This window comes from Neolamprologus brichardi, chromosome 12 (assembly GCF_056152115.1).
Source record: "Neolamprologus brichardi isolate AB-2024 chromosome 12, ASM5615211v1, whole genome shotgun sequence".
In the NCBI taxonomy this organism is placed as follows: Eukaryota; Metazoa; Chordata; class Actinopteri; order Cichliformes; family Cichlidae; genus Neolamprologus; species Neolamprologus brichardi.
Window position 1 is genome coordinate 27467609 of NC_142115.1, and position 27075 is coordinate 27494683.

Here is a 27075-nt window from a genome sequence, read left to right on the forward strand (position 1 = left end):
ATTCATTATTATGCATGATGGATGTTATGCTTATGCCGAACTTTAAATTACTTACCGTATAAAGCATGTAAAAGTCAAACTGCTCTATAATATAGAGCAGTCCCTCCAAAAAGCACAGTGTACTTACAATGTAAGATGGGAAAATATTGTTTTTGTCTATATTTAAGTATTTGTGGGTAAATAATGACAATAATAAATTACATTGTAATTTCAAATAAAATACATTAAAATTCCATTTAATTACAGGACTGTGTTATAAAGTATTATCCATGTGTTTGGACTCTCCTGTATTTGGGGAGAATATCCATCCACCCTAGATTTAAACCTGGTACTTTCTTGCTGAACAAAATCCTTGACATATGAAAGGAAGTGTTCCTAATAACAGTTGCAGGAACAACATTCAGGAACAAGAAACAAGAGGCAGAGTGACAGCTCTTTCTTTTTTCCACCTCCTCCCCCCTGAGAAGCAGATCAGGCGAGGAGGCGCATAAAAGCCAATCGGAGAGCCTGCTGCAAGCGTAGATGCATGGTGCCGTGGACACTGAGATAAAAATATAATAACAATAATGATAAAAATAATCAAATATTTAACAGTGTTTCTCCACGATACGAGCAGTAAAATGTTCTTGTGTAGCCCATTAAAAATAAATAAATAAATTAAACCCCCCATGCGTTTCCTCCTTTATTTCCGTGCATTTCAGGTGCTTTTTTCTCCTGTTTAACCAAATGTAAGATATAAACTACAGCTCCCGGGGTGCCTCTGGTGACCCTTGCTTGCAGGCTGCATCAGTGTGAATTTGGCGCTGAGCTGAGGAGCTGGATCCACCGAGAATTTAAAAGAAAAAAAGGGCAGAGCGCTTTTGTTAAACCAGAGGAAGAGGGTGCTAGAGATTATTTTGAAGAAGAGGACGGGAAGGGGGTTGCGATCAGATTGAGGTTTTCGGGTCCTCACACTGACGAAGAGCCCCGCGTTGGGATTGGGCAGCGACTAGATCGAGTCCTCCTCCTCCTCCTCCTCTCTGTGGAGAATTGCGTTAAAACGAAAAGGGAAAGGCCTGAGCTTTACCAACATCACAGGATTATTATTATTATTTTTTTATTATTTTTGTACCCCCCTCCTTCTCCTCCTCCTCCTCCTCCTGTAGATTAAACGAGGAAGCATTGCTGGCTGGTGTATGTGTTTAGAATGGGACACGCTGAAGGTATTGACATTTTTTTTGTGTATTTTCCTGCATCTTTCGACTCGCTATCAAAATCCGTGCTGCTGCTGGTGCTACTGCTCAGTGTTGGCCGCCTCTGCATGCTGCATCTCCTCGTTTTCAGTCGTAGCCAGCTTGCTTTCGGGCACATTTTTCCCCCACAAACCGTCAGTGATGGAGGTATAATCACGGCAGACAATTTGATTTAAAGGGGTACCAGGCAGCCATATTGGCAGCGTTAGCGTTAGCCTACCCAACATTAGCTTTCTCCCCCCCTCCTCCCCTTCCACCTCCTTTCATCTTGTTTCATGTGCGCTTAGATGGATTAGAAAACATTAATAAATGGAAATGTGTCCCCGAGTGTGTCAGAAAGACAAACAGCCACATCCCCGTCGTGTGCCTCGCTTTTTAACCGTTTAAACGGCTCCTGTATTTCCGTTTCGATGCCTTTGGTGCCAGGTAGCTTCAAGCTAACATCGCAGGAAGCTGTAAGATCAGTCATTGAAACCTTGTTATGCCCATGCATGCACCCGTCTTTTTTGTTATGTTTGAATAAAATAACACATCTATAGCCAACTATTGATCTCTGCCACACTATATATACACCCAAGTTATACTACAAGTCCTTATAGGAGACTAGTGACCGCTGGATGACATCTTTTGGATGTTTACATCACCGTTGTTCACCCTTCGCAAAGCTGCTAACAAGTTAAACCGCAACAAGAGGAGCAGATTATCCACTCAACACTTTAAACCTAATTAATTATATCAGCTCTGGTGGTTAAAAGTGTCCAGTGCATGAGGTCAAACCCACCTCTGGTAGCTGCTCTTTTGTTTTGTTTTGTGCAAGCAGGCCACCATGTGTTTGTGTTGATGGAAAATAAACACATAAAAATCACCTAAAGCTTGTGAACAGGAGCTTGCACGACCTCTCAGTATACACTACGAAGATGACCCGAGTTTGTGATGATAATATGGGGATTTATGGGGTCTGCAATTCAGACCACCCTGTGAGTTTATCATAGTAATCATTATAATGAGTATTCTGCAGATCTCCTCAGTGCATCTGTTTAAAAAAAAAAAATCCCACATAATTCAAACTGCTGCTCTAAAACTCAGATTTGAGAAGTAGGAGCCTGGTGAAACTGCCACTGAAGTGACAGTTAATGGTCAGCTAACCCTGAGTTTGTAAGGGAGGAGAGGTGTGTGTTTCTACAAGTCAGAGTTAGAAGTTTCACACGAAAAATAGACACTAAACTAGAAATTTCTAGATATTTTAACCAGAAAACAGCTGATACATGGCAAACCAATTCGGTATAAGGCTGACTTCTTTCCAGAACTTATGACAGTCCCGTGTGTTTATCTGCAGCGAGAAATAGATTTACCAAAGCCCAGATCAGTGGTCATAAACAAAAAATAAACTGTGTTATTCTGATGTTTTTCTAGCTATTTTATTCGTATAATAATAAACAGTCTGTGTTTATTGTGGGAACCAAAAAATCAGATGATGTAACTCTGTCTTTGCTCTTAGTTTCTCTTCATTTACAGCTGCAGTTTGATAAGTTTCAGACACCAAATCTGCTTGGTTCGATTTAGAGAAAGGATTATTGTTTGGGTTTAAATATGCCTTTTTACATTGAAAAATGAGACTTAAAAACGGTAACCGTGAGTTCAGATGTGACACCAAGTGTCAGTGCGTGACAATTTGGGATTCCAGAGTGAAGCTTTAATTTGCAAACAAGTTTGCTTAATACACTGCTAGAAAGTTAAATAAAAAAAGGCCCAACCCAGAAACACAGATGTGTGCAGTGTTAATCTGTTGCTCTGTGTTAAATAATCTGTTAATAATTCCTGAAGGATAGAAGCTAAGGTCTTGGTGACTATTGGCTGTGTGCTTGTTGAGCTTTCCTGCGGTTCATTCAGTTGTGTGTACCTCTGTCGGCAGGTCCAGTCAAAGAAAAAGACAGTTAAGGATGCAGGAGCCCAACAATGGATTTCTCCTTCTCTTTCATGCAAGGGATCATGGGAAATACAATTCAGCAACCCCCTCAGCTCATTGACTCCGCCAACATCAGACAGGAAGGCACCTGCGACACCGGCAGTGACCCGGGTGAGGATGGTGGTCCCTCCTACGATGCAGCCCTGGATGCAGAGTTTCCGTACCCGCCATCGGCTTCGGAGGACATACCGCAGGTCCCCAATGGCTACCCGCCGGGTTTGGGCATATACGAACCGCAGGCTAAATTCTCCATGTACTCGCAGTTCCCCAACGGCTCTGCTAATGGCTATGGGGCCATACGGAGCTACGGGGACCACGGCCTTGTGTCGGTGGAGGGGACCGTCCTGAGAGGTCCCGGTCTCCAGGAAAGACCTCTGTCTCCCGTTTCACCCCCACTGTCCACACATCACCCACACCTCCACCACCACCATCATCATCATCCCCATCACCACCACCATTCGCACCACATCCACTCAAATCCACCTCACATACAAACCCACTCACACCCGCAGAGTCCTCCACCGCCACCCTTGCCCACCCAGCATCACCTACACCAGACACCTCACATCATGACTCACAACCTGCCCCCTCCTCCCCCGTTACACCTGCCTTCGTCCAGTCCTCCCCCCTCACTTGTGGACAACACCCCCTCGTCTCAGCCCACGCATGCCCCATCCAGTGCTTCTGGTGGGGTCCTGAAGAAAACCAGCTCACCGGAGATCAAGCTGAAGATCATAAAGACGTATCAAAACGGCAAAGAGCTGTTCGAGTCTGCGCTGTGCGGAGACCTGCTGCAAGAACTGCAGGTAACTGCCAACAGCCTTTTAGGCAACATTTCTTTTTACCTTTTTGTTTATTCTTCCAAAGATGCTTTTTAGTGCAGAAGATTAGGTGGAAATGTGGAAATCTGCACAGATGTGCACAGTGGTTTTTTTTTTTTTAATTTATTATTATTTCATATAATGAAAAAGATGCATGATCTGACTGCTATCTCCTTTTCAAAATTGCTTCAAACATTTTTTTTCATGTGGTAGAACAGAGCTGGAGAACTTCTGGTTCTCCAGAGTTTAATGTATTTTTAAAAATTGCATTAATAATTACAAAATTTATAATGTTTAAGCTAATTTTTCTGCAAACTAGACTATAGTTAGCCGTTCCTATGAAAACGAAAACTTTGAGGTACAAAAATCAACCCGGGTGTTCTCGACTAAGATCAAGAGCCAAGCCTATGAGCAACAAAATCAAGAGACGACAGTGCAGCTGGAATTACACTTACCATCTGAATTGATTAAGTGTAGAAGGAATGGGCCATCAATGACAACACGTGGGTTATTGATGAGTTTAAAACTCCCCAGAAGCTTAAAGGCTGCACATTATCAGGATCAGCCTCTTTAATTTAATCAAAGTTTGGATAGCAAGATAACAAGAGCTGTTCAAGTGGAGGTCACGGGGTGAAAGTGCATTTTCCAGTCTTTATATAATGTATGCATACATACTATCATCATTTAGCTCTGGTCAGCTACTGCCAGAGGATTTAATAAAATTTACCAGATTTGAACGATTCTGGTTGAGGTTGCGGCCAATCTGCTGTACTGTCTCTCTGAAAAAGACAAGGACTAATGTTTTATATTTATATAAAGTTTAAAAATAAACTCCTTACTTGATGTTAGAGCTGAAATGATTAGCAACGTAATCAATTAGAGGATCAAAACGAAAACGATTAGAGATCCTGTTCACAGCTAATGTGAATACCAGATAACAGTGATGACCCTCAGCTCAGTTTGTTCACAGTGTTGCATACAGTTCTTCATTCTTTTTTTCTTTCTTTCTAGGAAGAGTAAAGATCAAGTAAAAAGCACAAGTTTAATTATTTAGGGAACTTAAGGATAAATATTAAACTAATGCTGGTTTCAGCCTGTCAAAGAACAGAATTAACCGGTTATTGCTCCTTTTGTTTTAAATTAAAAATCTTTAAATTGTTTTTTCTCACAGGAATAAAAAAAATGGAGAGAAAGAAACTTTATCAAAATATAACAAGCATCTGAAGTTTTCACATTGTTTTATTGTCAGGTTTTTATTAACATTTGCTCGTGTTTGGCAGTCCTCTTTAACATGAGCACATGTTTCTTCACAAATCTTTATGGCTGTACTAACAAACTCGCTGTGTGTGTTTGTTTTAAAACCTTGCTTTTAACTTTGTATGTTTTTATTAATGTGCGTATTAGTAAACCTAAAGGGTTTGCTGGTCAAGGTTTGTGCATGAGAAGAAAGCACACACTGACTTTAATCTGAACCGCTGCATCCCGTGTTAAATCCGAGAAAGATGTGTGAAACATAGTTCAGAGGTGCTGCAAACTAATTTGCTTCAGAACTTCAGTCTGGGGACGTCAATTAATGATTATTTTAATTATTACATAAACTAATTGTGTGTCTTCTACTATAACAGTTAATAGTTAACTAAAGCTAAACTAAAACTGGGTGTGGAAAAGCAGTTTTAGTTAACTTATATAAAGCTTAAAAACTAGGCCTCAGAAAAACAGAACCAAGTTTAACAACTTGTCTACTTGGAAATCATACGCAGGAAATGTCCTTGGTATTAGTCTTTGTCAGTTTGGTGCGTAATTTGAACATGTCCTCCCCTATTGTAACAGTTAAAAAGACGGAAATTATGAAAAACTGAAGTGAAACAGGCAAACTCATTTTGGATAGTACCGAATTGAAAACAAATGCTCAAAACCAAACAGAAAGAAAAAGCAAGCCGAAAACTTAAAAAACTGTAATAATGATGCCTCATGTACTTTTTTAGACAGTCGCCCAACACGTAAGCTCGGCCAGTCCACATACAGCGTGGAACTTTACATTACATTTTGGCTTTCCTGCACCTTACGCTTCTGCTCAGTAAAGGAAAAACTTGCATAAACACAATTATCTTCCCGTTTTAAAGACATTGTGTCCTTTAAAAATGCCCTTTTCTCCCTTTTTCCATGTTGTCATGGACATTGTCAGACATTGATGTCAGTGTGTGTTGACAAATACTTGTAAGCCAAAAGCTCACACTTAGACTGGTCTAAATGCTCTATTTTGTAAAGGTATTTTTTAACTCTTGACTCCGTATGATCTCGAAAGGAGTGGATATCATTATCAGGCAGTGTGAAGGTCGCTTTTGCTTATGAGGGGCAGCCAATCAGAAGGAAGTTCACTTACAGAGAGCCCCAATGACAGATGATAAATAAACTGAGTATACCCAGGCTCAGTACTAGATAAATGAGGATTATTTTAACCATAAAGCTACTCTGCTGCAGTCCAAGAATAAAATTATGCTGATGGAAATGAACATAAACTGTCCTGTTTAAATCCCAAGACACCTTGGAAAAATAACTGTGCGTATTAATTGGAAATCTTATCAGTCCATTTATTTTTTAATGGAATTATTACCGTGCACATCTTAGTTTACTTTTAATTATTCTTCAAAATCCCTAAAGCAGCGGACATCTGAGGAAATTCTGAGTTGTTTCTTTTATAAAAACACAACAAAATGAACTGCCGTCTCATCGCAGCTGACTTCTTTCTGTTTATTTCCTCGTCTTCAGAAAGAGTCTCAGAAGAACGAGGCCGCTCAGGCGCAGCGCAGACATGAGAGGAAGAAGGAGAAGAGGAAAAAGAGTGCAAGACTGCTGCTGCAAGCTCAGGAACAGAGCCTGGACACGAGCCAAACACAGCCAGGTACCACAGGCCAGACAGAGGACACCCACGTCCAGCCGCCGCCAAAAGAAGCACCGCCGGTGCAGACAGAGAAGCCTCCGAAGACCGTTATTAAAACCGAACCAAAGACGCCGAAGGCAAGAGCTCATGTTCACTCACCAAAGCAGTTTGAAGTCGTCGCAGATCAGCCGCTGTGGTTTGTAGTAAACATTTTGAAAACATAACAGTGACTTGTTCATGTTTAGGTTCCTAAGGTCCATCATCCATCAGTGATCCAGGAGACAGGCTTCTGTAAGGAGTTTGTAATAGGAGATCTGGTGTGGTCCAAGGTGGGTACCTACCCCTGGTGGCCCTGCATGGTGTCCTCAGACCCACAGATGAAGGTCCACACTCGCATCAACACCAGAGGTAAAATCCCTTAAACATCTTTGTTGTTCAAGTGTTTAAGTGTGTAAACGTGTAAACACAGAAGTGCCGCAACTTGTTTTCTTTCCTCTGCTGCCGTGCAGGTCACAGGGAATATCACGTCCAGTTCTTTGGCAGTGTCGCAGAGCGAGCGTGGATCCACGAGAAGAGGATAGTCGTGTACCAGGGGAAGCAACAGTTTGATGATCTTCAGTCAGAGACACTTCGCAAAACCACAAACCCTGTAGAGAGACACAAAGTATGCACAGATGGGAGATTTATTTTTAAGACTTAAAGAAAACAAACTGTCTAAACAGAATTTTTGTTGTTTTCGGCTTTTAAAATGATCGTTTCAAAAATCTTTAACCAGAATTAACCATATAGTGGACCTGCTATGCTTTTCCTTATTTTCAGCCACTGTAACAATGGTGGATGCTCATATTAAAGATATTAAAAATAAATTTCAAGTAATGAGGTCATCGTATGTGCAAGTAATCCCTTTCGAGTTAAAAGCTCAGGCTTTAGACTTCTGCAGCGGCACACATTTAAAAATGTTTGATTTTGTTGAGTGGGTGGAAATTGGGATACTTAGTTTGAAAGAATAATGAGGAAGTCTAATTTTTTTTAAAGATTTTTCCCTTTTCTTGATGAAGGCATATTCTGAGCTGTCTTCTTCACATAACATCATCATCAGACATCCCATCCCCACTGGGATTATAAGACAGCTTTATGTAACATCAGTGTTTATAGTGGGGATTTCTCAGTGCCACTTTTTCATCTCCCATGCTGATGCTGTCTTTTTCCCCTCTTACACAGCTAAGCCAATAATAAATTTACATGGAGACACGTCTGAGCTCGAGATATCAGTTTAACCCAATCAGATATTTTTAAATCTCAGTTACTTGTCACATCTGTCTTCATGGCATGCTGTTAACTGAGGTTGTACCACATAGTTTTGGCTAATGGAGCACATCTGATTATATTTTCCCCAATGTGTTACCCACTATCTTTGACCAATATCGAATCAATACCAATTATTGGATCCGCACACCTCTTCTTTTGTTTTTAGTCATGTATGTAGTATGTGGAACACTTTTTAAAATTATTATTATTGTTCTTAAAAACTCCCTGAAAAGCCTTCAGTTCATCCAAAATCATGAATGCCAGGGTTAGTACATATTTATAAGTTCATGAGTTTTCTTTCTTTTCTTTTTTTTCCTCATCAGCTAATGAAGCCTATCCCTCAGCGGGAACGTTCTCAGTGGGAGGTGGGTGTTGGTCACGCCGAGGATGCTTTTCTGATGACGAGACAGGAGCGAATTGACAACTACACCTTCATCTATGTGGACCCAGACCCTACTGAAGGCCCACCCAGCAAGAAACCCAACATCAGACCTGAGAAACGAAGCCGGCGCTCAAGCAGCTCGATCAGTAAGAAGGAGGACCAAGATGTAAAGTCACCAGATAGAGAGCAGCCTCCGCGACGGCAGCTTCCACGGAGACAGTGTAGTGTTTCAAACACAGATGACAACGCAAACTCCCAGGCCTCAAGTGAAGATAAGAACCAGAGGGGGGACCAACGTAAGACCAGCTCACCGAAACAGAATGCCAGCTGTGATGCACGAGCACAGCAGGACTCTCCGCCTCCGGTCAAAACGTGGAAAACGGCAGCTGCCAGGAAGCTGCTGCCTCTTTCTATCACAATGAAGAGGCTGAATGTGGAGATCACAAAATGTGACTGGCCTCTTATCCAGAAAAAAGCAGCTGCCTCCCCAAAGAAGGACAAAGAAGAAGAGAAGAAAGAGAGGGTGGAGAGAGAAGGCAGGCAGCCCGACCTGGGATACTGCTCACCTGAGGTTGGTCTAACTGACAGAAGAAGATTTGCACAGCAGAAACATCCTGTAAGCTAATATCCAAATGTTGATTTCAGCAGGACAGCAGAGCTAAACCTGAGCCCAGTCCAGAGGAGGAGGAAGATGGGGATGAAGGAGAGGACGAGGGAGAGGAGAGGAGAGATTCCCCAGCGAGTCGGAGGAGTGAAGAGGGAGGATTGCAGCAGACCTCATCTCCGGGATCACACCACAGCAGTCCACAAGGTTGGCGAAACACAGACATGCAGAGTGTTTCTGTTGCATTTCTCAATTTTATGGATTAAATTGACAAAGTCAGAAAGAGATGCAGCTTAGTGTTTTGTTTTGTTTTTGTAGGTTCTCAAGAGAGGAAGCTTCAGCGGCGGTGTGTCAGAAGCAGGTCTGAGTCAGAGAGAGGCAACGATCTCGTCCCTAAGAAGAAAACCAAAAAAGAGCAGGTATTAGTCCTCCACAGGGAATCAGTATGCCATACCTTTCTCTCCCTGTCTTTTTTTTATAGATTTTTATAGAATATAAAAATATAATAAAGTAAAAATTGAAATATGAGCCTAGCACTTCTGTTCACGTAACAGCTTTAGCAGTTTGAAAGCTTATCAGATGCTAAAACGCTGCTAAAAGGATTTTGTAATATGATAGAGCATTGGGCAGCTGTATTTTTCCTACACCGCAGGAGTTGGCAGGAGAACTGTGAAATTGTGTATCTGTCTTCCAAAATAATCCAGGTATGCATGTGTTGAGCTATATTCAGATTTGTTTTGCAAACTTTCCTGAATTTTTGTGCAGGAATAGTTTCATTAAATTGAATGAGACCGCTTAGAATCCAAACTAAGAAGACATGAGATAACCTGAACCTGCACTTTTAATCTCCTTGCAGGCTGAGATGGCTCCAGAGACCACGCTGAGGACAGGTTCACAGAAAGGTAAGCGATCATTCAATCCCACACACGCTGTAAATCATTTGTCATGGAAGCTCTTTGTACTTGTAGAAAGATAAACTCTGTCTCTTCTTCCCCTCCATGTGATCGTGTAGGAGCTAGTGAGATCTCAGATGCGTGCAAGCCCCTGAAGAAGCGAAGCAGAGCATCAACAGATGTCGAAATGGCTTCATCTCAGTACAGAGACACGTCTGATTCAGACTCCAGAGGCCTCAACGACCCACAGGTAGCCTTGAATGACATGACCGAGGGCTTTTTTTCTGCACACAAAATATTTGTCTCCATTGGTCCAGAGGCTAAATATCCATACATTATTGCCATGCATGCAGAGATGTTTACTGTTCATAGTGCAAAATTCGATCTCAGTCATGTTTTCATTATCTCTGATTCATTTTGCTCTTATTGCATTAATTTATTTTATTCCTGTAAGCAATAGGCCTGTTTAGACCCCAACATTGCACCCTTTAAAACCAGAAATGAGCACTTCTTAAGCTTTCACCTTCTTAAGGATGATCTTTTTTTTTTTATTATTTACATGTTTTCATATTCTTCTTTGGCTTCTCTGCTGCTGAAGAAAAGAAGACACTTGAAGCAGTTGATACTCTTTTTGTCATTCCTGTCATATATGTATTGTTATGATGATGGTCCACGTACAAGTAATTCCTGCAAACTCAAGCTCAGACTTGGGGCTGCTCATTTGCCAGTTTTTTCCTACTCTTTGATTTATATGTAGAGAGTGGATATTCCTAATTTGGTCATTTCAGGTGCACAGCTCTGACTGTGAGCGCAGAAGCTTCTGTTTGCGAGGTACAGCCAAAAAAGGAAAAAGTAGGGTAAAGGAACTTAAACAGCTTGGTTTGATGAGGATACAATTCACAAAGTTCCAGTGTAAGATAAGAAAAAATGTCTGCACACCCGACGCATTGGTTAAACACTCTGGTTTACATTCAGTGCATCTCTGCTTCAGGGCTTATTTGGGAAGAGTCTTGATAGTCCAGCAGCAGCAGATGCAGACGCTTCAGATACTCAGTCTGTGGACTCTGGCTTGTCCCGTCAGGACAGCAGCACCAGCAAGAGGGACACTGTGTGCCAGGTCAGCGTTGCTCATGATTCACCTCAGTTCTGCTCTTTCTTCTAAACATTTACAGGCATTAGTTGTGTGGTATATTTTTAAACTGCCTCACTCTCTGTGTTTTTGTGTAGATCTGCGAGGTGTACGGAGATGGTTTGATGGTATGTGAAGGTGACTGCAACAAGCAGTTTCACATGGAGTGTCTCGGTTTGTCGTCCCCACCTGAAGGAAGATTTAGCTGCACAGAATGTAGAACAGGTGAGTGAATTCAAACACAACTACATATTTACCATCATATCTGCAGTGTTTGGCGCTTTTCTGCAGCACGTTCTCTGACATTCCTTTTCTAGGGAACCATCCTTGTTTTAGCTGTAAAACAGTGGGCAGGGAGGTGACGCGCTGCTCTGTGTCTGGATGTGGTTGTTACTATCACGAGGACTGTGTCCGTAAACTCCCGGGAGCCACCAGCAGCCCAGGTGGAGGTTTCAGCTGCCCTCAGCACAGTTGTTCAACCTGCTGCCTGGAGAGAGACCCACAACGAGCCAGTAAAGGTAGAACAGCTTCCCTTTTTTATCTTTAGTAATTTCATGGTTGAGTCTGTAGGGGTGTGAGCTGGTGATAGATAGAAAAAGGGTGATTAAAATGGAGTTTAGACTCCTTAGGTGATGATACTGACTGACTAATAGAACAAAGCTCACATTGAAATCAAGCTTGTGATTCTTTGTTGAAATATGTAAGAGTTAAATGCATTAGAAGTAAATAGGAGTGTCTTCTTCAGAGAAAACAGAGTGTGGGAGAACTTGTGCCAGATTTAATGAAGAATACTTGGTGACAGCCTTGGCACAAACATCCTCTTCATCTCAAAGTTAAATTGCTCTGTTTGGTGAGAAGTACCTGGAGACTGTCGAGCACCGGCGAAAGTAAACTGGCTTGCTCCTGGAAAGGTCTTTAGGTGATCGTACATTATCCTGCAGGAAATATCTGCAAATGAGAAAAGATGCGCTTCGATGCAGAGGTGATAAAAGTGATATCGACAACTATGATTTCTACCAGGGGTGGGTGGTTCATTTTCCCAAGGGGCCACATGAGAAACTGGGACTGTAGTGGAAGACTGTAATAATAAGTGGAACTCAATTCTGCTCCGTTTTAATTTTATCTCTTTATAATTGTGTTGTTGCAGCCCTCCACAACAATCCCAGTATGTCAGGGAAACCCTTAGGAAAATGAACTGATTTATACCTTTGCCATCAGACATGAAAGTCATCCAAGTGGGAAGAGAGGAAAGGCTGGAAAGGAAAAAAAAACATGCCTAACACCTACCGGACACTGCTCTGGTTTTGCATGAATTTGCTTTGAAAAGGACTGAAAGAATAATTTTCAGTTTGTATACAAATGGGGAAAAAACTTTATGATTCAAAGAAAAATCAAATAACACTGATTTCTTTTCACTTACCTAAGATCATTATGAGTGTAAATGGATGCAGGAGAATGGGCAGGTGAGGACCTGTGCAACTTTGATAGGAGTCAAATCGTTTTAAGTTGTTACTTTACTGGATTTTTCTCAAGTCATGTTTCTCTGGTTCTTTAATCCACTTTTAATATCTATATTTTTTTATGTGAAAATGTTAATGAGAGTAGTTGTATCCAAAAAGTTACATTTGCAAATAGTTGAAGCTTTTGTTTAAAATAAATAAATACAAATCAATAGTGCTTAGGCACAGCAGGCCATCAGTCTTTATAATACAGTGGAGAAAACTTTTTATGAAGAACTTATTTTAAATCCAGTCCCAGCAGGAGAAACTCGTGTTGTTTTGTTCAGTATATGTCTACACAGCCCAAAGCAGTGACTCTCAATCTTTTTGACTTGTGATCTTTTGCGTTTTTGTAATACTTTGTTCTATTTTAGATGTTGAAAAGTCACATTTCCCCTCTGAGCTTTTTTTCCTTTTTAACCTGAGTAAATACTGCACAAATCTCCAGGTTTTCTTGTGCCCTATTGAAAATTTATTGTCAGATTCTGATTTGTTGTTTAAGTACTGTGAAGATAGATTTCAATAACTTAGAGCTCAAGTCTCTGTAGTCGGTTGTGTTTTTCCTTTTGCTTTCCTTTAATTACAGCTGGAGCCCATTAAAGGAATATGACCTATTTGTTTTTAATAGAATCTCAGCAGTAAAAAGAAGTGAGCAGAGCTGTGTTGTTAGGCTGAGTCATTAATTGGATTGCAATTATACTTCCATTTTTGTTTTTTAATGATCACGAAAAGAAGGTAATCTGCATAAAACACAACAGTTGCCGCTTCCTGCATCTCAGATCTACAAGGACCCCTCATCCTGTCTACTTCCAGCAGTGTCTTCGCGTGACTACAGTGCATGTCTTCAGGATGGCTTGAGGGCCTCTGTCTGCACCCTGGTCATAAAGACCCAGACCATGTGCACCTCTTTTAGTTTTTTACTTTTTTTTATGTATTTATTTTTAGCAGCCCTAGAGTACAGTTGAATACTCCAGAATGATTACCTCCTACCTAATCATTTTTCCTTGACCTTCTTGGAGAACGTCACAGGGCCAAAGACATAAAGGCAAATTTATACCATGATTGTGGTAAAATCTGCTCTATCTCTCGTCTGTTTCCCCTCCAGGTCGTCTGATTCGTTGCATCCGCTGTCCGTTGGCCTATCACACCAGCGACAGCTGCGTGGCAGCAGGCAGTGTCATCCTTACTCACCACATCATGATCTGCAGCAACCACGGCAGCGCCAAGAAGAACGGCCTCCTCACCTCCCCCGTCAACGTGGGATGGTGCTTCCTGTGTGCCCGAGGTAAGCTTTCCCCACCGTACACACCGACAAACCCCCGAGCCAAAGGAGTGACGTTCCCCCTCGCCCCATGCTGCAGACACAAGCAGTTCTTAATTACACCAGACGATTTGAATCTTGTGGCGAAATCCAAGATCGATTCTTCTTGCCTGCATCATCTCATATTGTCATCTTTTTGTTTGTTTGTTTGTTTTATATACACTTTTAACCTCTTTTTGACGCAGTAACATCTCATTTAGGTATCTTTAATATTACACGTTTCACGTTTGGCTTTGTTGTTCATGGATAGCAGTGCTGTGTCTGTTTTCCATCACGATACTAATACTATGAACGACTCGGGCTGTTACACTGCACTCCACTTAAAAGAACCACGTCTGTCCTGAGTGCCGATGAAAGCAAACATCCTTTTTTCTTTGTGACTTTTAGCTCGTTTAAGCCTCACATTTAACTTCAAGTTGAGTGCACTGTCTGGCCTCTTTCTGTTGGGACCAACTTTGTTTTACTTTTTGTTTTTTGTGCGTGTTACAACTGTGTGTGAGTATGTGTGTTTGTGTGGCTGTGCACGCGTGTTTGTTCTTTCTCTTTTTGTAAACTTTGGGTAATTTTCGAGTTTGACTGCGGCTCACCCCCGTCTCTTCCTGTGTGTCTTGTGTAGGGCTGTTAGTGCAAGACCTTACTGACACCATATTAAGTTCATATGCCTATAAGTCCCACTACCTTCTGACTGAGTCAAATCGTGCTGAGTTGAAATTACCTATGATTCCCTCTCCTTCGTCAGCTACCAAAAAGAATGTTGGGAAAGGTAACTGAACAGTTTTTCTCTTTCTCCTTTGTCCCACTGGTCTGTGTTTGTGTTGTGCCTGCTCCCATTCTGACCCCCCCTCCCTCCCTTTTTGTACACATCTTTCATTTCAAAGCCTTGAGGTGCAAAGTTAATTAACTGACTACACATGCAGTTAATTTTAACGCAGAGTGACGCAGAGTAACTTCAGCCAAGTTCCCTAACACATTAACAAAACAACAGTGGGCCTCATGCAAGAATTAAGTCTTGTGCTCTCATCCCAAGCCTCTCATTGAAGGGTTGCATATGAGAAGCCAGAGTCACAAAAGTAAAATTATTGTAAAATTGGTCTTTCAAAGATATTACATTTAGAAAGGCACAAGTGTACATCAATTCTGTTTAGCTGTGTACTGCTGACTCATTGCCACACAATAATAGCGCAGTAGATTAGGCAGAAATTATGCTCTTGTATATAATAATAGGACAAAAAAGGCGATTCTTTAACTGATGAACCTGGAGTGAGGAATTACCGACTCGCTGGAGTTTGGTGTGCAATTATTTAGATTGAATTTATTCATTTATGCAACATTTGTAATATTTTAGGCAATCAATCCGTGGATATTGTCACTGTACTATACAACTAGGCCTCATGGCTACGTATTCATATTAAAGATATGAAAAAGATACATTTGTGCTTGTTCCTTAACAAAATTAAAAGAGATGGCGACATAACTGAAATAACACGTCTCATCTGCCTAAGTATGTTATTACGATAGACTCTATAAAAGATGGACGTAGCTTCTGGGTCTGAAAAGTAAAGCCAAACATGTCTTCTGTGGTAATGGTCATCAGAGAGCAGCTCCTATGTTTGCAAAGACACTTCTGGTTGTATCAAAGTAAACGCGTTCATGACTTTACTGGCTCATTGACTTCTTTGGGGTCATATTGAATAAAACATGAATGTTGTTTTGTAAATTATGATTGTTCTCAGAGTCAAAAAGAAGTGTTTTCCAGAGTAAATGAAACCTTGCAGACTTTCCAAGACCGACTCTAAGGTGTCAGGATGTTTTCTTTTTGATGCTAAAGATACTTCTTTATAGCTTTATGACTTTGGCTGAATATTTGGGCATCTATGATGTGAGTTTGGCTAAGCAGACCGTTCCCTGACACCCTGGTACTATTTGAAAGATAAGAACCTAAACATTGAAATGCCTTTAAACCTTCGTACAGTACTCTACATGTATAAGAGGGAATAATTTGGCATGAAGTTAGAGGCGACAAATTCTCTCTGCAAAGTTACGATGGGAAGCAATGAAGAGGAACCAGTGTCACAAACACGGATACTGTTCAGCAGGATGAGAGGTATTTGGTTATTCGTCTTAATTTAAGTCAATTACGGAATAAAGCAGCGGTCCCCAACCTTTTTTCGCCATGGACCGGTTTATGCCCGACAATATTTTCACGGACAGGCCTTTAAGGTGTCGCGGATAAATACAACAAAATAAAACTAGTACCGGTACCGAAAAAAAGAAGATTTATTCATAACTCACGTGAAAAGACCCAGGAAAACCGAGTTAACGATAAAAACGATAACAAAATAACACTGAAAACCGATAAAAACCCTGAAATCCATACATTTCACACCTGAGCCTCAACTCTCGCGGCCCGGTACTAAACGAGTGATGGACCGGTACCGGTCCAGGGCCCGGGGGGTGGGGACCGCTGGAATAAAGGATGATCAGTGCAAAGCTAAAAGTCAGACTAATGTGGAAAAATCTCTTTATAACACAACTGATCTGAACAGCTCATGAATTTTGTTCACTCATCCTGTTGAACGTGAAAAGTTCTTATTTATCGTAGGTCTGCTTTGTTTGTATGAGTGGTTCTTGCATGAGGCCCATCGTAAAATTGGTTGCGCATCAGCAACCAATCTACAAACTTCTTTGCTAAAATAGTCGGTTATAAAGAAAATAAATCAGTTTATCTGCTGGTAAAATAAAATGGGTCCTTAGACCTGCAGCGTGGATGTATGAAGTCCCAATGCAGGGACGGACGCTCTGGGTTGGTTCAGGTTCTCTCTGTGGTTTGTGGAGCTTCTCGCTGCTGGAGGCGCATTGCTTCTCTGCTTCAGCACTCTGGGCTTGGTTTTGATTTGAAAGACCTCGTCCGGCGTCACCTCTTTTATGGCAACTGCAACTAAGTTTGTTTTTGACTGAAAATTTAAAACAGTATGACATTTTGGCTCCCCTCATGTTTTTGAGCTTTGACCTGCCTTGGATGGAATATAATCCTAATCATTTAGGACAATTAAGCAAAGAATTGTTTCCATATGATGGAGGTTAAATTACAGGGTTTTTTTCTTCTTTTTTAAAAATTATAATTCTGATATTGAATTTTTTTTAAATACATTTTGGAAATGGAAATACTGTAAAGATTTGATTCCATGCAAGCTGGTCTGTGCAGAATGTGATATGTGTGATGGAAAAAGTTTGCTTTATGAGCTGGACTGCATGCCGGCTTTTTGCCAGTACTTTGTTATTTGAGTATAACCCTGATTCATTGTTAACCTGCTGGCTGATTTTTATTCCGGTGCTGCCGCATGTATTTCCCATAAGACTGGTCTTGGTACAGTGCTCTGAATCTGATTGCCAGACATGCTGTAACCGCTGCTATAAAATGCTATACCCAAACCAGGAAACCCATGCAGGGTTTCCAATCATTTCATTCATGCAGTCAGGCTGTTACAGGAGGCTTCACTCAGGCCAGAAGGTTCTAGCCTTAGTTTTTCATTTATATTAATAGCCAGATGTTATTGTGGTAGGAATGTCTTCCTAAAGAACACTGTTTTAACTCACATTAGATGCTAGAAAACCACAATTGTATTCTGTATTTATAGACTTTGTATTAGTTGTACTTTTAGTTAATAGGCTTGTCTGCAAATGAGATTCAGAGTTTGACCAGGTGTTAAGGTGCATCACCTAATCATGCACTCCTCCTCTCTTTGCATACCCACCCCCTCCCCACAACGCATGCACACACACACGCACACACACACACACACACATACAAACACACATGCAAACACACATGCACACACACATACGCAAACACACACATGTATACATCCATACAAATGTAGGAGGCAAGTTGCTGTGCTGCGACTCATGCCCAGCTTCCTTCCACCCGGAGTGTCTGGAGATGGAGATGCCGGAGGGGTCGTGGTCCTGCAGCGATTGCAGGGCGGGGAAGAAACCTCACTACAAACAAATTGTCTGGGTCAAACTAGGCAACTACAGGTAGGAAGCACAGATTGGGGACAGCTGAGGGTTATGCAGCTGTCACTTTGTGGTATGGATGCATTTAAAGGATAAGATAGTGATAGTTTAGATTTCAGTGCATGATTTCTACCTTTTAATCCTATTTAAAAAAAACACACAAAAAAAAACCCACAGAAAGTTGATTACACGTACAGTCTTCTGTGTCGTAGACCTCCGCTGTTGTCCAGAAACCCAGTAATGACCACCAATACTGTTTCCTTTCTTTTAATAATCCTTCTAGTCTTGATAATTTAAATCTGCCACAGAAGCTGAAATGTTCTTTTGTCCAGAGCCTTAAAAAAAATTAAGACCAACAATCAGCCACAATATTAAAACCACCTTCCTAATACCGTTTATGTCCCCCTAGTGCTGCCAACACATGTCTGACGCATCAAGGCATAGAATCCACTGAATGTTTCCTTTAGTATCGGGTACCATGACGTTAGCAGAAGATCCTGTAAGTCCTTCAAGTTGCAGAAGTTGCTGCTCAGTCAGAATGAGGATTTAGAGACTTTGGAGACCCAAGCAATATTTGTTTATTTAGCACTTTTTCCTCTCAAGAGTTACAAAGTCCTTTACAAAAGCCAGTATTCATAATAAAAGGTTAAAATAAAAGACACTAAAATTAAACTGAGCAGAAGACAAAAGAAATCATCATCAATCATTCTCCATTCCTGCTAGAAAACACCATCAGAGTGAATGCCTGCAATGAAGTTATGTATCTGGTCATGCAACAGTGTTTGTTCCATGTCATCACATGAATACAAAAAACACTGATAGGAGCATCACACTGTCTCTGTCAGCTGTTATTCTTTCCATAGTGCATCCTAACTGCCATGTCAGTGCGCCCCAGGGTGGCTGTGGCTACAATGTAGCTTGCCATCACCAGTGTGTGAATGTGTGTGTGAATGGGTGGATGACTGGGTGTGTAAAGCGCTATACGAATACAGGCCATTTACCATTTCTTCCCCAGGTAAACAACACACACTCACCCAGCCGTTCACATGACGTAAAGAAGACGTGATTCATCAGACTAGACAGCCAGTGATCCATTTTTGATGCTCACATGACCACTGCTTGTGCTTAAAGCTAGCATTTAAAGATAAAGGTGTATTTAGAGTGCTGACTGTTTTATTCATCAGTCTGTCATGGCCACCATTAAGAGTTTCACTTATTTGTGCTACAGTAGCTCATCCGGCAGATCAGCTACACAGGACAGCCTTTATTCCTCAGTGTTATCAGAGACAGTAATCTCAGTTCTCTGCTTGTATTCCCATGGGCCTCTGTTGGTAAATGCTGTGTACTGGCAACGCAAAACAAGACATGCATCGCAGTTTGTCTCTTAAATCTTTGAGAGACACACAAGCTATTTTTTCAGCTTCTAACACATACGTTTTAAGAATAGACTGTTAACCAGCTGCCTAATATATCCCACCCCATCATAGAGGATCTCGTAACTAGACTATTTTATTTAGCTGAGCTGTCAGTGGTTTAAACGATCTGTTTTTTTACTTGCGTCTTCAGCAGGAAGAAATCTAATATGAGCCTGAGAACCGCAAACATTACAGGGGAGTGCGTGCATGCAGATTGTTGGTCTTGGTCTGTTTAAACTCGGTGTAGCACATTGTTTTCACACCTCATGGGGAAACAGGATGTGATAATATAAATGCAGGTATTCAGGAAACACCAAGAGCAGCGCTTTTCGCTCTCACACTGACTGTCAGTCAGGCTCAATATTTGTCTCACAGTTTAGAATCTTCTGGCAGATTAAAGGTGTGCACGCAGATAATTATTAATCTGTTGATGAACAGCTCTGAATTTGATTAAAAAAAACAACATTTCTAGGCAGAAACAAATAAATACAGTATTTCCTCTCTAACTCATGGTTCACCTTTTCGAGGACTCGCTGCATCGTGGATTTATCTGTAAATTTAGATTGTGGAATTTCATAATATCACAGGCTTCTGTGGCCTATAGGTATTTTTATTCTTATTCACTTTTGCCCTTGATTTTCTAATAATGTCCCTTGCCTGCCAGGTGGTGGCCTGCAGAGATCTGCAACCCTCGTCTGGTGCCATCAAACATTCAGAGTCTTCGGCACGATATTGGTGACTTCCCGGTTTTCTTCTTTGGCTCCCATGACTACTACTGGATCAACCAAGGCCGCGTCTTCCCATACGTGGAGAATGACAAGAACTTTGTCACAGGACAGATCAATATTAACAAAACCTTCAAGAAAGGTAACATATTCCTAAAATCCTTCCTTCTAATCTGTTGTGATTTCACTTCAAGCCAAAAGAAAAGATGATTTTCTGAGTCGCTATTCATCTTTTAGCTCTGGAAGAAGCAGCCCGGCGCTTTCAGGAGCTTAAGGCGCAGAGGGAGAGCAGGGAGGCTCTAAAACAGGACCGCAATTCTCGCAAACCACCACCCTACAAGTTCATCAAGGTGAGCAGATGGAAAGACCAAAAGGTGGTTATAAGTTTTGATTGTCAAGTCTTCAGGGTTGTTACTAATTCTGTGGCTGCTGTATTTTCCTGTCAGTCCAACAAGCCTGTGGGGAAAGTTCAGGTGCACGTAGCCGACTTGTCAGAAATTCAGCGATGCAACTGCAAGCCAGCAGACGAGCATCCCTGCAGCCTGGAGTCCCAGTGTCTCAACCGCATGCTGCAGTATGAGTGTCACCCACAGGTCTGCGTGCATCTTTGGGTTTTTATGTCATTTGTGATTCAGATAATAAAATCTAACTTTTAACTTTCTGTGGTTGTGCTCCTGTGATCAGGTGTGCCCTGCAGGAGACAGCTGTGAGAATCAGTGTTTCTCCAAACGGCTGTATGCAGAAACAGAAGTGATAAAGACGGAAGGGTGTGGCTGGGGCCTCAGGACAAACCAGGCACTGAAGAAGGTGGGCGCTGCACTTAAAATGCAGACCTTTCATCTAAAGAGCATCAGCACATCTGATTTGTATTTGCTACAAGCTGAAATGTTAAATAAACCAATCTAAACTAGTTTAACAATCAAATTAAACACAGAAAAATACTGAAAAATAAAAAAACTGAATAGATTACAATAAAAGCTCTTCTTATTAATCTTCCAAGCTGCCTACCCTGCAGAAAAGCTTTTAAACGCCCCAGTGTCTGTGATATTTGTTAACATATGTTCATTTATGCTATAAGTATCTTCTTCTGCATACAAACAAAAACATCTGAGTGCAGTAGCAGTTTCTAGATATGTAAATTCAAAAATCTTTCCGTGGGTGTATGTATTTAAACTTAGACATCAGTTTCATCTGCCAGGCAAGAGTGTAAAAGTTCAGCAAATCAGTGGTTCTCATATGTGTGTTTGTTATTTGTTGTCAGTCTGCTTCCTAGCAATAAGTAATTTTTATGTGTGTGTCTGTGTAATACCCAAAACAATATAAATGTGTTTGTTGTTTCCTGCAGGGTGACTTTGTGGCCGAGTATGTGGGAGAGGTGATAGACTCAGAAGAGTGCCAGCAGCGAATCAAACGTGCCCATGAAAATCATGTGACCAACTTCTACATGCTCACCCTCACCAAGGTAACATCTGTGATGTTTACTGGACACTCAGGCTACACAATGCTAACAACAATAGGTAACATACAACAGGTAACAATAGGTAACATACAACAAGTTGTAATATTAGTCAGATAATCCATTAGAAACACCCCCAAAAGACTCCAACATAGTTTTCAGTGATCTTAAATTTATTTATTTTTCACTTCTTCATTGATTTAATTTTTCAGTCCTTGACTGTCCCATTTATTTGTTCATCCATTCATTTCCTTGTCCGATTTGGGGTCAGTTCACATAACATCCCTGATACATAAGTCGTCCACAGAAGAACATTTCCTAAACTCTGGTGTCTTAATACTCACGTCTTCCCGGTAGGATCGTGTCATCGACGCTGGCCCAAAAGGAAACTCGTCTCGGTTTATTAACCACAGCTGCAGCCCAAACTGCGAAACCCAGAAGTGGACGGTAAACGGCGACGTTCGTATTGGAATCTTTGCCCTTTGTGACATCGAGGCTGGTGAGTTAATCTGCAGCGCTGACACACATTTTCCTTCATGTATATTAAATGTACTGAAAGCAAGTTAAATGATTCCCATTTAATGTTGCTCTTCTCCCTGGTGTCCCTGCAGGCACAGAGCTGACGTTTAACTACAATCTGCACTGTGTGGGCAACAGGAGAACGTCGTGTCACTGTGGATCTGACAACTGCTCTGGATTCCTTGGGGTCCAGCCATCGGTGAGGATGTTTGTCATCCCCATAAAGATTCAGAGTACCTAAGAAGGACCAGCCAAGTTTGGAACCTGTGTTTGATACCTCTTTCTTGTTTTATCACATTTCCTGCAGAGTGCTGCAGTGACGGAGAAAGAGGAAAAGGCCAGGAATGCAAAGATGAAGCAGAAGAAGCGGAAACTGCGGCCAGAGGGCAAACACACACACGAGTACTTTTGCTTCTGCTGCGGAAAAGGAGGAGAGCTGGTGATGTGTGACAGGAAGGACTGCCCAAAAGCGTATCACCTGCTGTGTCTCAACCTCACCAAACCGCCATACGGTAACGACAGGAATGACTTTCTGCATCCTTTTGTTTAGTTTGTGTTGCTCCTGAAACGTTTCTGCAGGTCAGTTTCTTGCAGTTTTCCAGGTTTTGTTTTTTTTTTGTCTTTTTTTTTTTTTTTTTTAAATTGGCTGTCTGTACTTTCAAACCTTCTCTATAATACTAAGTTATCAGTAATGTACCAGAAATTAAAGCAGATGTATTAGGACAGGATATTAGAAGAATTTCCTGTTCTGTAAATCATCTCATTGACAGCTCAAGTTTTTGTTTGGGATCTATTTTTGAGGTTGGAAACTCCTGTCCTCAAAAATCAGTTCACTCCACGACATAAAAAATCAGCACAGCAGGAAAATGACACAGGTGGTGGAAAGCACAGCATTTATGTCACTGTTCCCATCCACCCCTGTATGCTGTCCTTATGCATCACAGTGAGCTTTCCATTTTGGATTTGTAGCTGGGACACGGATGCAGAAGTGTCTGAAGGAGGCAGGGAGAGACATCCACTCCATTTATTTTTAAAGCTTTTGTTTTTATCAGAAATGTAATGGAAAATATAAAAAATACTCGGTGGAGGTAGATGTTACACTGATTGGACACTTTTTATCTTTATCCGTCTGTTTTGACTTCTGTGCTGAATTAGTGTCTAGATGACGATCTCTCAGCAGTGTGACAGTTAACAGGTTGGTGGAAGGCTCGTCCTGGGCCTATATCAAAGATCAGCACATACTCATTTGTAATCTGGTTCACATGCTTTACACCAGTTTTCCCAATCAAAGAAAACACGAAGTGTGATGATCAGAGTTGTGATTGACATTTCAAGTCTGGTGGGCTATATGTGATATTTATTTTTAAATAATCTCCTTTTTCAGTTCTCTGACTTGATGCAAATAAGTACTCCTGTTTGGCGCTCTGCTAGCGTCTGTAATTAACCCATTTCCTGTCTCCAGGGCGGTGGGAATGCCCGTGGCATGACTGCAGCGTTTGCAGCAACCCGGCCTCGTCTCTCTGTGACTTCTGCCCTCGCTCCTTCTGCCGGGATCATGAGGCGGGGGCGCTCACCACCTCCTCCCTGGACGACCGCCTCTGTTGTTCCAGCCACAACCCGCTCAGTCCCCTGGGGGCCAAATCCAGCTCCACCCAGCAGCGGCGCTCCGCTCAGAGCCCCGTCAGAGTCAAAGAGGAGCCGGAGTCAGGCCAGCCGGCCACGGAGTGATAAAACCCTTAATACCTCATTCCCTGCAAAGTGTGCTCCAATCCACCTCTGATCCTAAGCAGTGCACTACAACAGGGAATACAGTGCTTTTTTCTTTTTTTTTTGACACATGCGATGGCCGCAACTCAGAGCTGAGACACGCTGACGAACACCTTGATGCTGTTTTGTGGCGACAGTAGGAGAAGTGACCAGAAATCATCAGGCACCGTTTTCCCTCCTGTCTTGCCATAAAACACCACTACTTACACTCTCTGCAGCTCGCCTGCGCCCACTGGAGGGCCCAGGCCACCACCTCATTATGTTGTTTTTAAATTTTTACTGCTATTTTTTCTTTCTTTCTTTTCTTTTCTTTTCTTTTCTTTTTAAAGCAGTGTAAGCGTCGTCACGTCTCCAGTTCCTGGCACTTTGAAGAACTCACTGAGTGAGGTGGAGGAAGGGGCAGAGAGGAGGAAAAGGATGTGGGAGCTGAAGCTCTCCATCACCACCAAGCTGCTCCTCTCCTTGTTTACCTGCTGTAAGCTGTGGTCTCACACACAGGGTGGCTTTAGGATGGAGACGAGCCAGCTTTTCTCGTGATCTGTCATCCTCTTTATCTGTTAGAGAAAAGGAGCGGCGGGGAAATGACCAATTTCGTGCAATTTTTTTTTTTCCTGGACCACACTACATTCCAACCTTCCTTAAACATGGTTTTAATATGCTTATGGGTATAGATAAATATAATTATATACAGTATCTATGTTTGTTAATGTTTACAGACAGATTCTCTCACTTCATCTCAGTGAGTGGTGTATTATGTTTGTTTAGGTGTTGAACATTACGCAGACCTCCTTGTGAAAATAGTCCTATTAAGGTGAAATATAATGGTATATAGTGAAATGGTATGACATTTCAGAAGTTCTTGTGATTTTCATATTGCCAGTCTCACTCGCCATTGTGTACATAATTGGCTCACAATATTGTAAGATACTAAAAAGATCAGGAGGGGGCGGAGCCTCACCTCTCTGATTGTTCTTGGAAGATGGAAAAGCTTTTTCTTTTTTCTTTTTTTTTTGTAATAATAATTGAAAAAAAAAACAAGACAGATCCTTTTTTTTTTTTAAATTCTTTCTTTAAACCTATGTTTTCATGTTTCCTCCAATTAGTTATTTGCAAAGTAGATGGAGGGGCCCAGCTTGTGATCACTGGTGCTGTCTTAAAGAAGTGTTAATAAGCCTTAAGTTTGGGTTTTTAGCTGTAGTTACTACTGCCCAGATGCAGTCCACTTCGGTTGTTTCGGTTCGGCGTACTGTGACGGCTTTTTTGTTTTCGGGGATTTGGGGTTTTTTGCCAGACTTTTTCTGAAAAGCACTTTCACGCGGCTCATTGCTACTCACCTTAGCTAGGTCATACGTATACAGAAATGTATATTAAAAGAACATATGACAAGTGTTTCAAAATGGATACCTCTTCTTCTTGTATTATTGGAAGTTAAACTGTGTTGTAACTTTTTGCCTCTCGGTCAGAAACGTGGTGAGCGCTGGGTGTGGCTTGTTTCTTCTGAGGAAAGTGGCCTAAATGCTGTTTTTATTTTATTTTATTTTTGTTTCAAATTTCTTTTATTGTTTGTTTTCTTTTACATTTTTCTTTGGCACACAAGTAGGAAAGACTGCCAACCCAGCTTCGTCCAAAAAAAAAAAAAAAAGAAAACAAAAAAAAAAAAAGTCCTCCGTGTCCTCCAGAGACACTTCTTCATTTTCCAGCTTGAGAAAACTCTTAAGGCTGGGCTTTATATGGAGACGTAATGGTGTAACAACAGTTCAGTCCAGTATAATGTACAAACTTCTGTACAGTGTTTTTAATCGCTCATCGTCAAATCTCAAATTTTTGTATTTATTGCACCACATTTTATACCAATTTCTTTTTCAAACACCAGTGCAGTAATTTGTCTCCCTCTGTAAGGAAATAGGCTTAAAAAAACATATGGGGAGTTTTACGTAATATACCTGTATTTTCTTTCTTTCTTTTTTTTTCTTTTTTTTTAAAAAACATTTGGTGTAATGATTCCACATCCGGTAACAGCCGCTGCTCATCAGCCTGTGTCGTGACTCACTGTAATTGGTGTTTAAAAGCAGTGTGAAGCACTTCAGTATTGGAATGTAAAGTTTCTGTTTCAGAGCAGGTTTCGCAGCCCGGACTCAGGTGGTTGTCACTGAAGGAAGCTTTTCTGTGATCGCGCCTTGCTTTGTGTTCTTCCTCAGTTACACTGATGTTTGTTTTGTTTTTTGTGCCCTTAAAAGATGTATTTTCTCTTTAAAAAAAAGTGCAACAGGGTAAAATGGTGCCAATGTTTCCAATCAATTTAGGTGATTTAGGGTCTTTTTAAACACTCAGTTGCCCGTTTATTAGATAGAACTTCAGAACTGGGATAAAACTTCGAGGAGGTTATAATGCTCATTATTTTTCTACTGATGTTGATGACGGTAGAATAAATGGAGCCTTTTTCAGACATGATATGAAACATACAGGGCTTCAAGGTGCTGACACTCAGGTGCGGTTTTTTTTGTTTTTTTTTCTTGTTTACCTGAGTGTTGTTGAGGCTGACTTCAGTCTACCCACACTGGTACATCACTAAGAGAGATCTGTTTTCGCAGACGAATGTTTTTATTTTAAGTGCTAATAAAAACTGAGTCAGTGAGTTAAAATGACATTATGTTCTTTATATTGTTGTTTAAGGCATTCTTTACTGAGCTGAGGAGCATGTGCAGTCCTAATCTTTAGTGGGATTGCACGAGTCGTAAACTCGTTCAGATGTCGATGCTGATAGATTAATCGGGGGGTAAATATCTGAAAGGATGATCTCTACGCCACCTCTTGCCCAGTCACCAGCTGGGATTGTATCCAGCCTCTTGTTACGCTACAGCTTCTAAATGGACAGATTTATTCTCCGACCTCTAAAACAGGGATGTCAAACTTATTATACGTCAAAGGCCACATGCAGCCCACTTTGATACTTAGTAACTGTAAAAATACAGTTAAAAGTTCAAAGGTTTATCCCCTCAATATTTCCAAAGCTGGCCAGATTAGAGTCTTTGCCAGGCCAGTTCTGGCCCCCGGGCCTTTTGTTTGACACCCTGCTCTAAAAATTTTTCCACCTCTAAAAACAAAAGCTGAGCATTATAGCTTTCTTTAAAATTTTATTT

General features: G+C 41.3%; 1 protein-coding gene across 1 annotated transcript; it reads left to right on the plus strand.

Annotated features, from left to right (window-relative positions):
* The first annotated feature begins 953 nt into the window (after positions 1-953).
* Positions 954-24963, plus strand: nsd3 (nuclear receptor binding SET domain protein 3). Its single transcript, XM_087849258.1, has 25 exons — positions 954-1202; positions 3145-4004; positions 6789-7037; positions 7146-7308; positions 7410-7564; positions 8532-9161; positions 9236-9401; positions 9513-9613; positions 10051-10096; positions 10207-10337; positions 11079-11204; positions 11315-11441; positions 11534-11734; positions 13821-14000; positions 14653-14799; positions 17918-18074; positions 20133-20335; positions 20431-20543; positions 20640-20786; positions 20878-21000; positions 21539-21655; positions 22007-22148; positions 22261-22367; positions 22476-22680; positions 23631-24963. Exons 2-25 carry the CDS (start codon positions 3189-3191, stop codon positions 23894-23896), a joined length of 4818 nt encoding a protein of 1605 aa, XP_087705384.1. The 5' UTR covers positions 954-1202; positions 3145-3188; the 3' UTR covers positions 23897-24963.
* The last annotated feature ends 2112 nt before the right edge of the window (positions 24964-27075 follow it).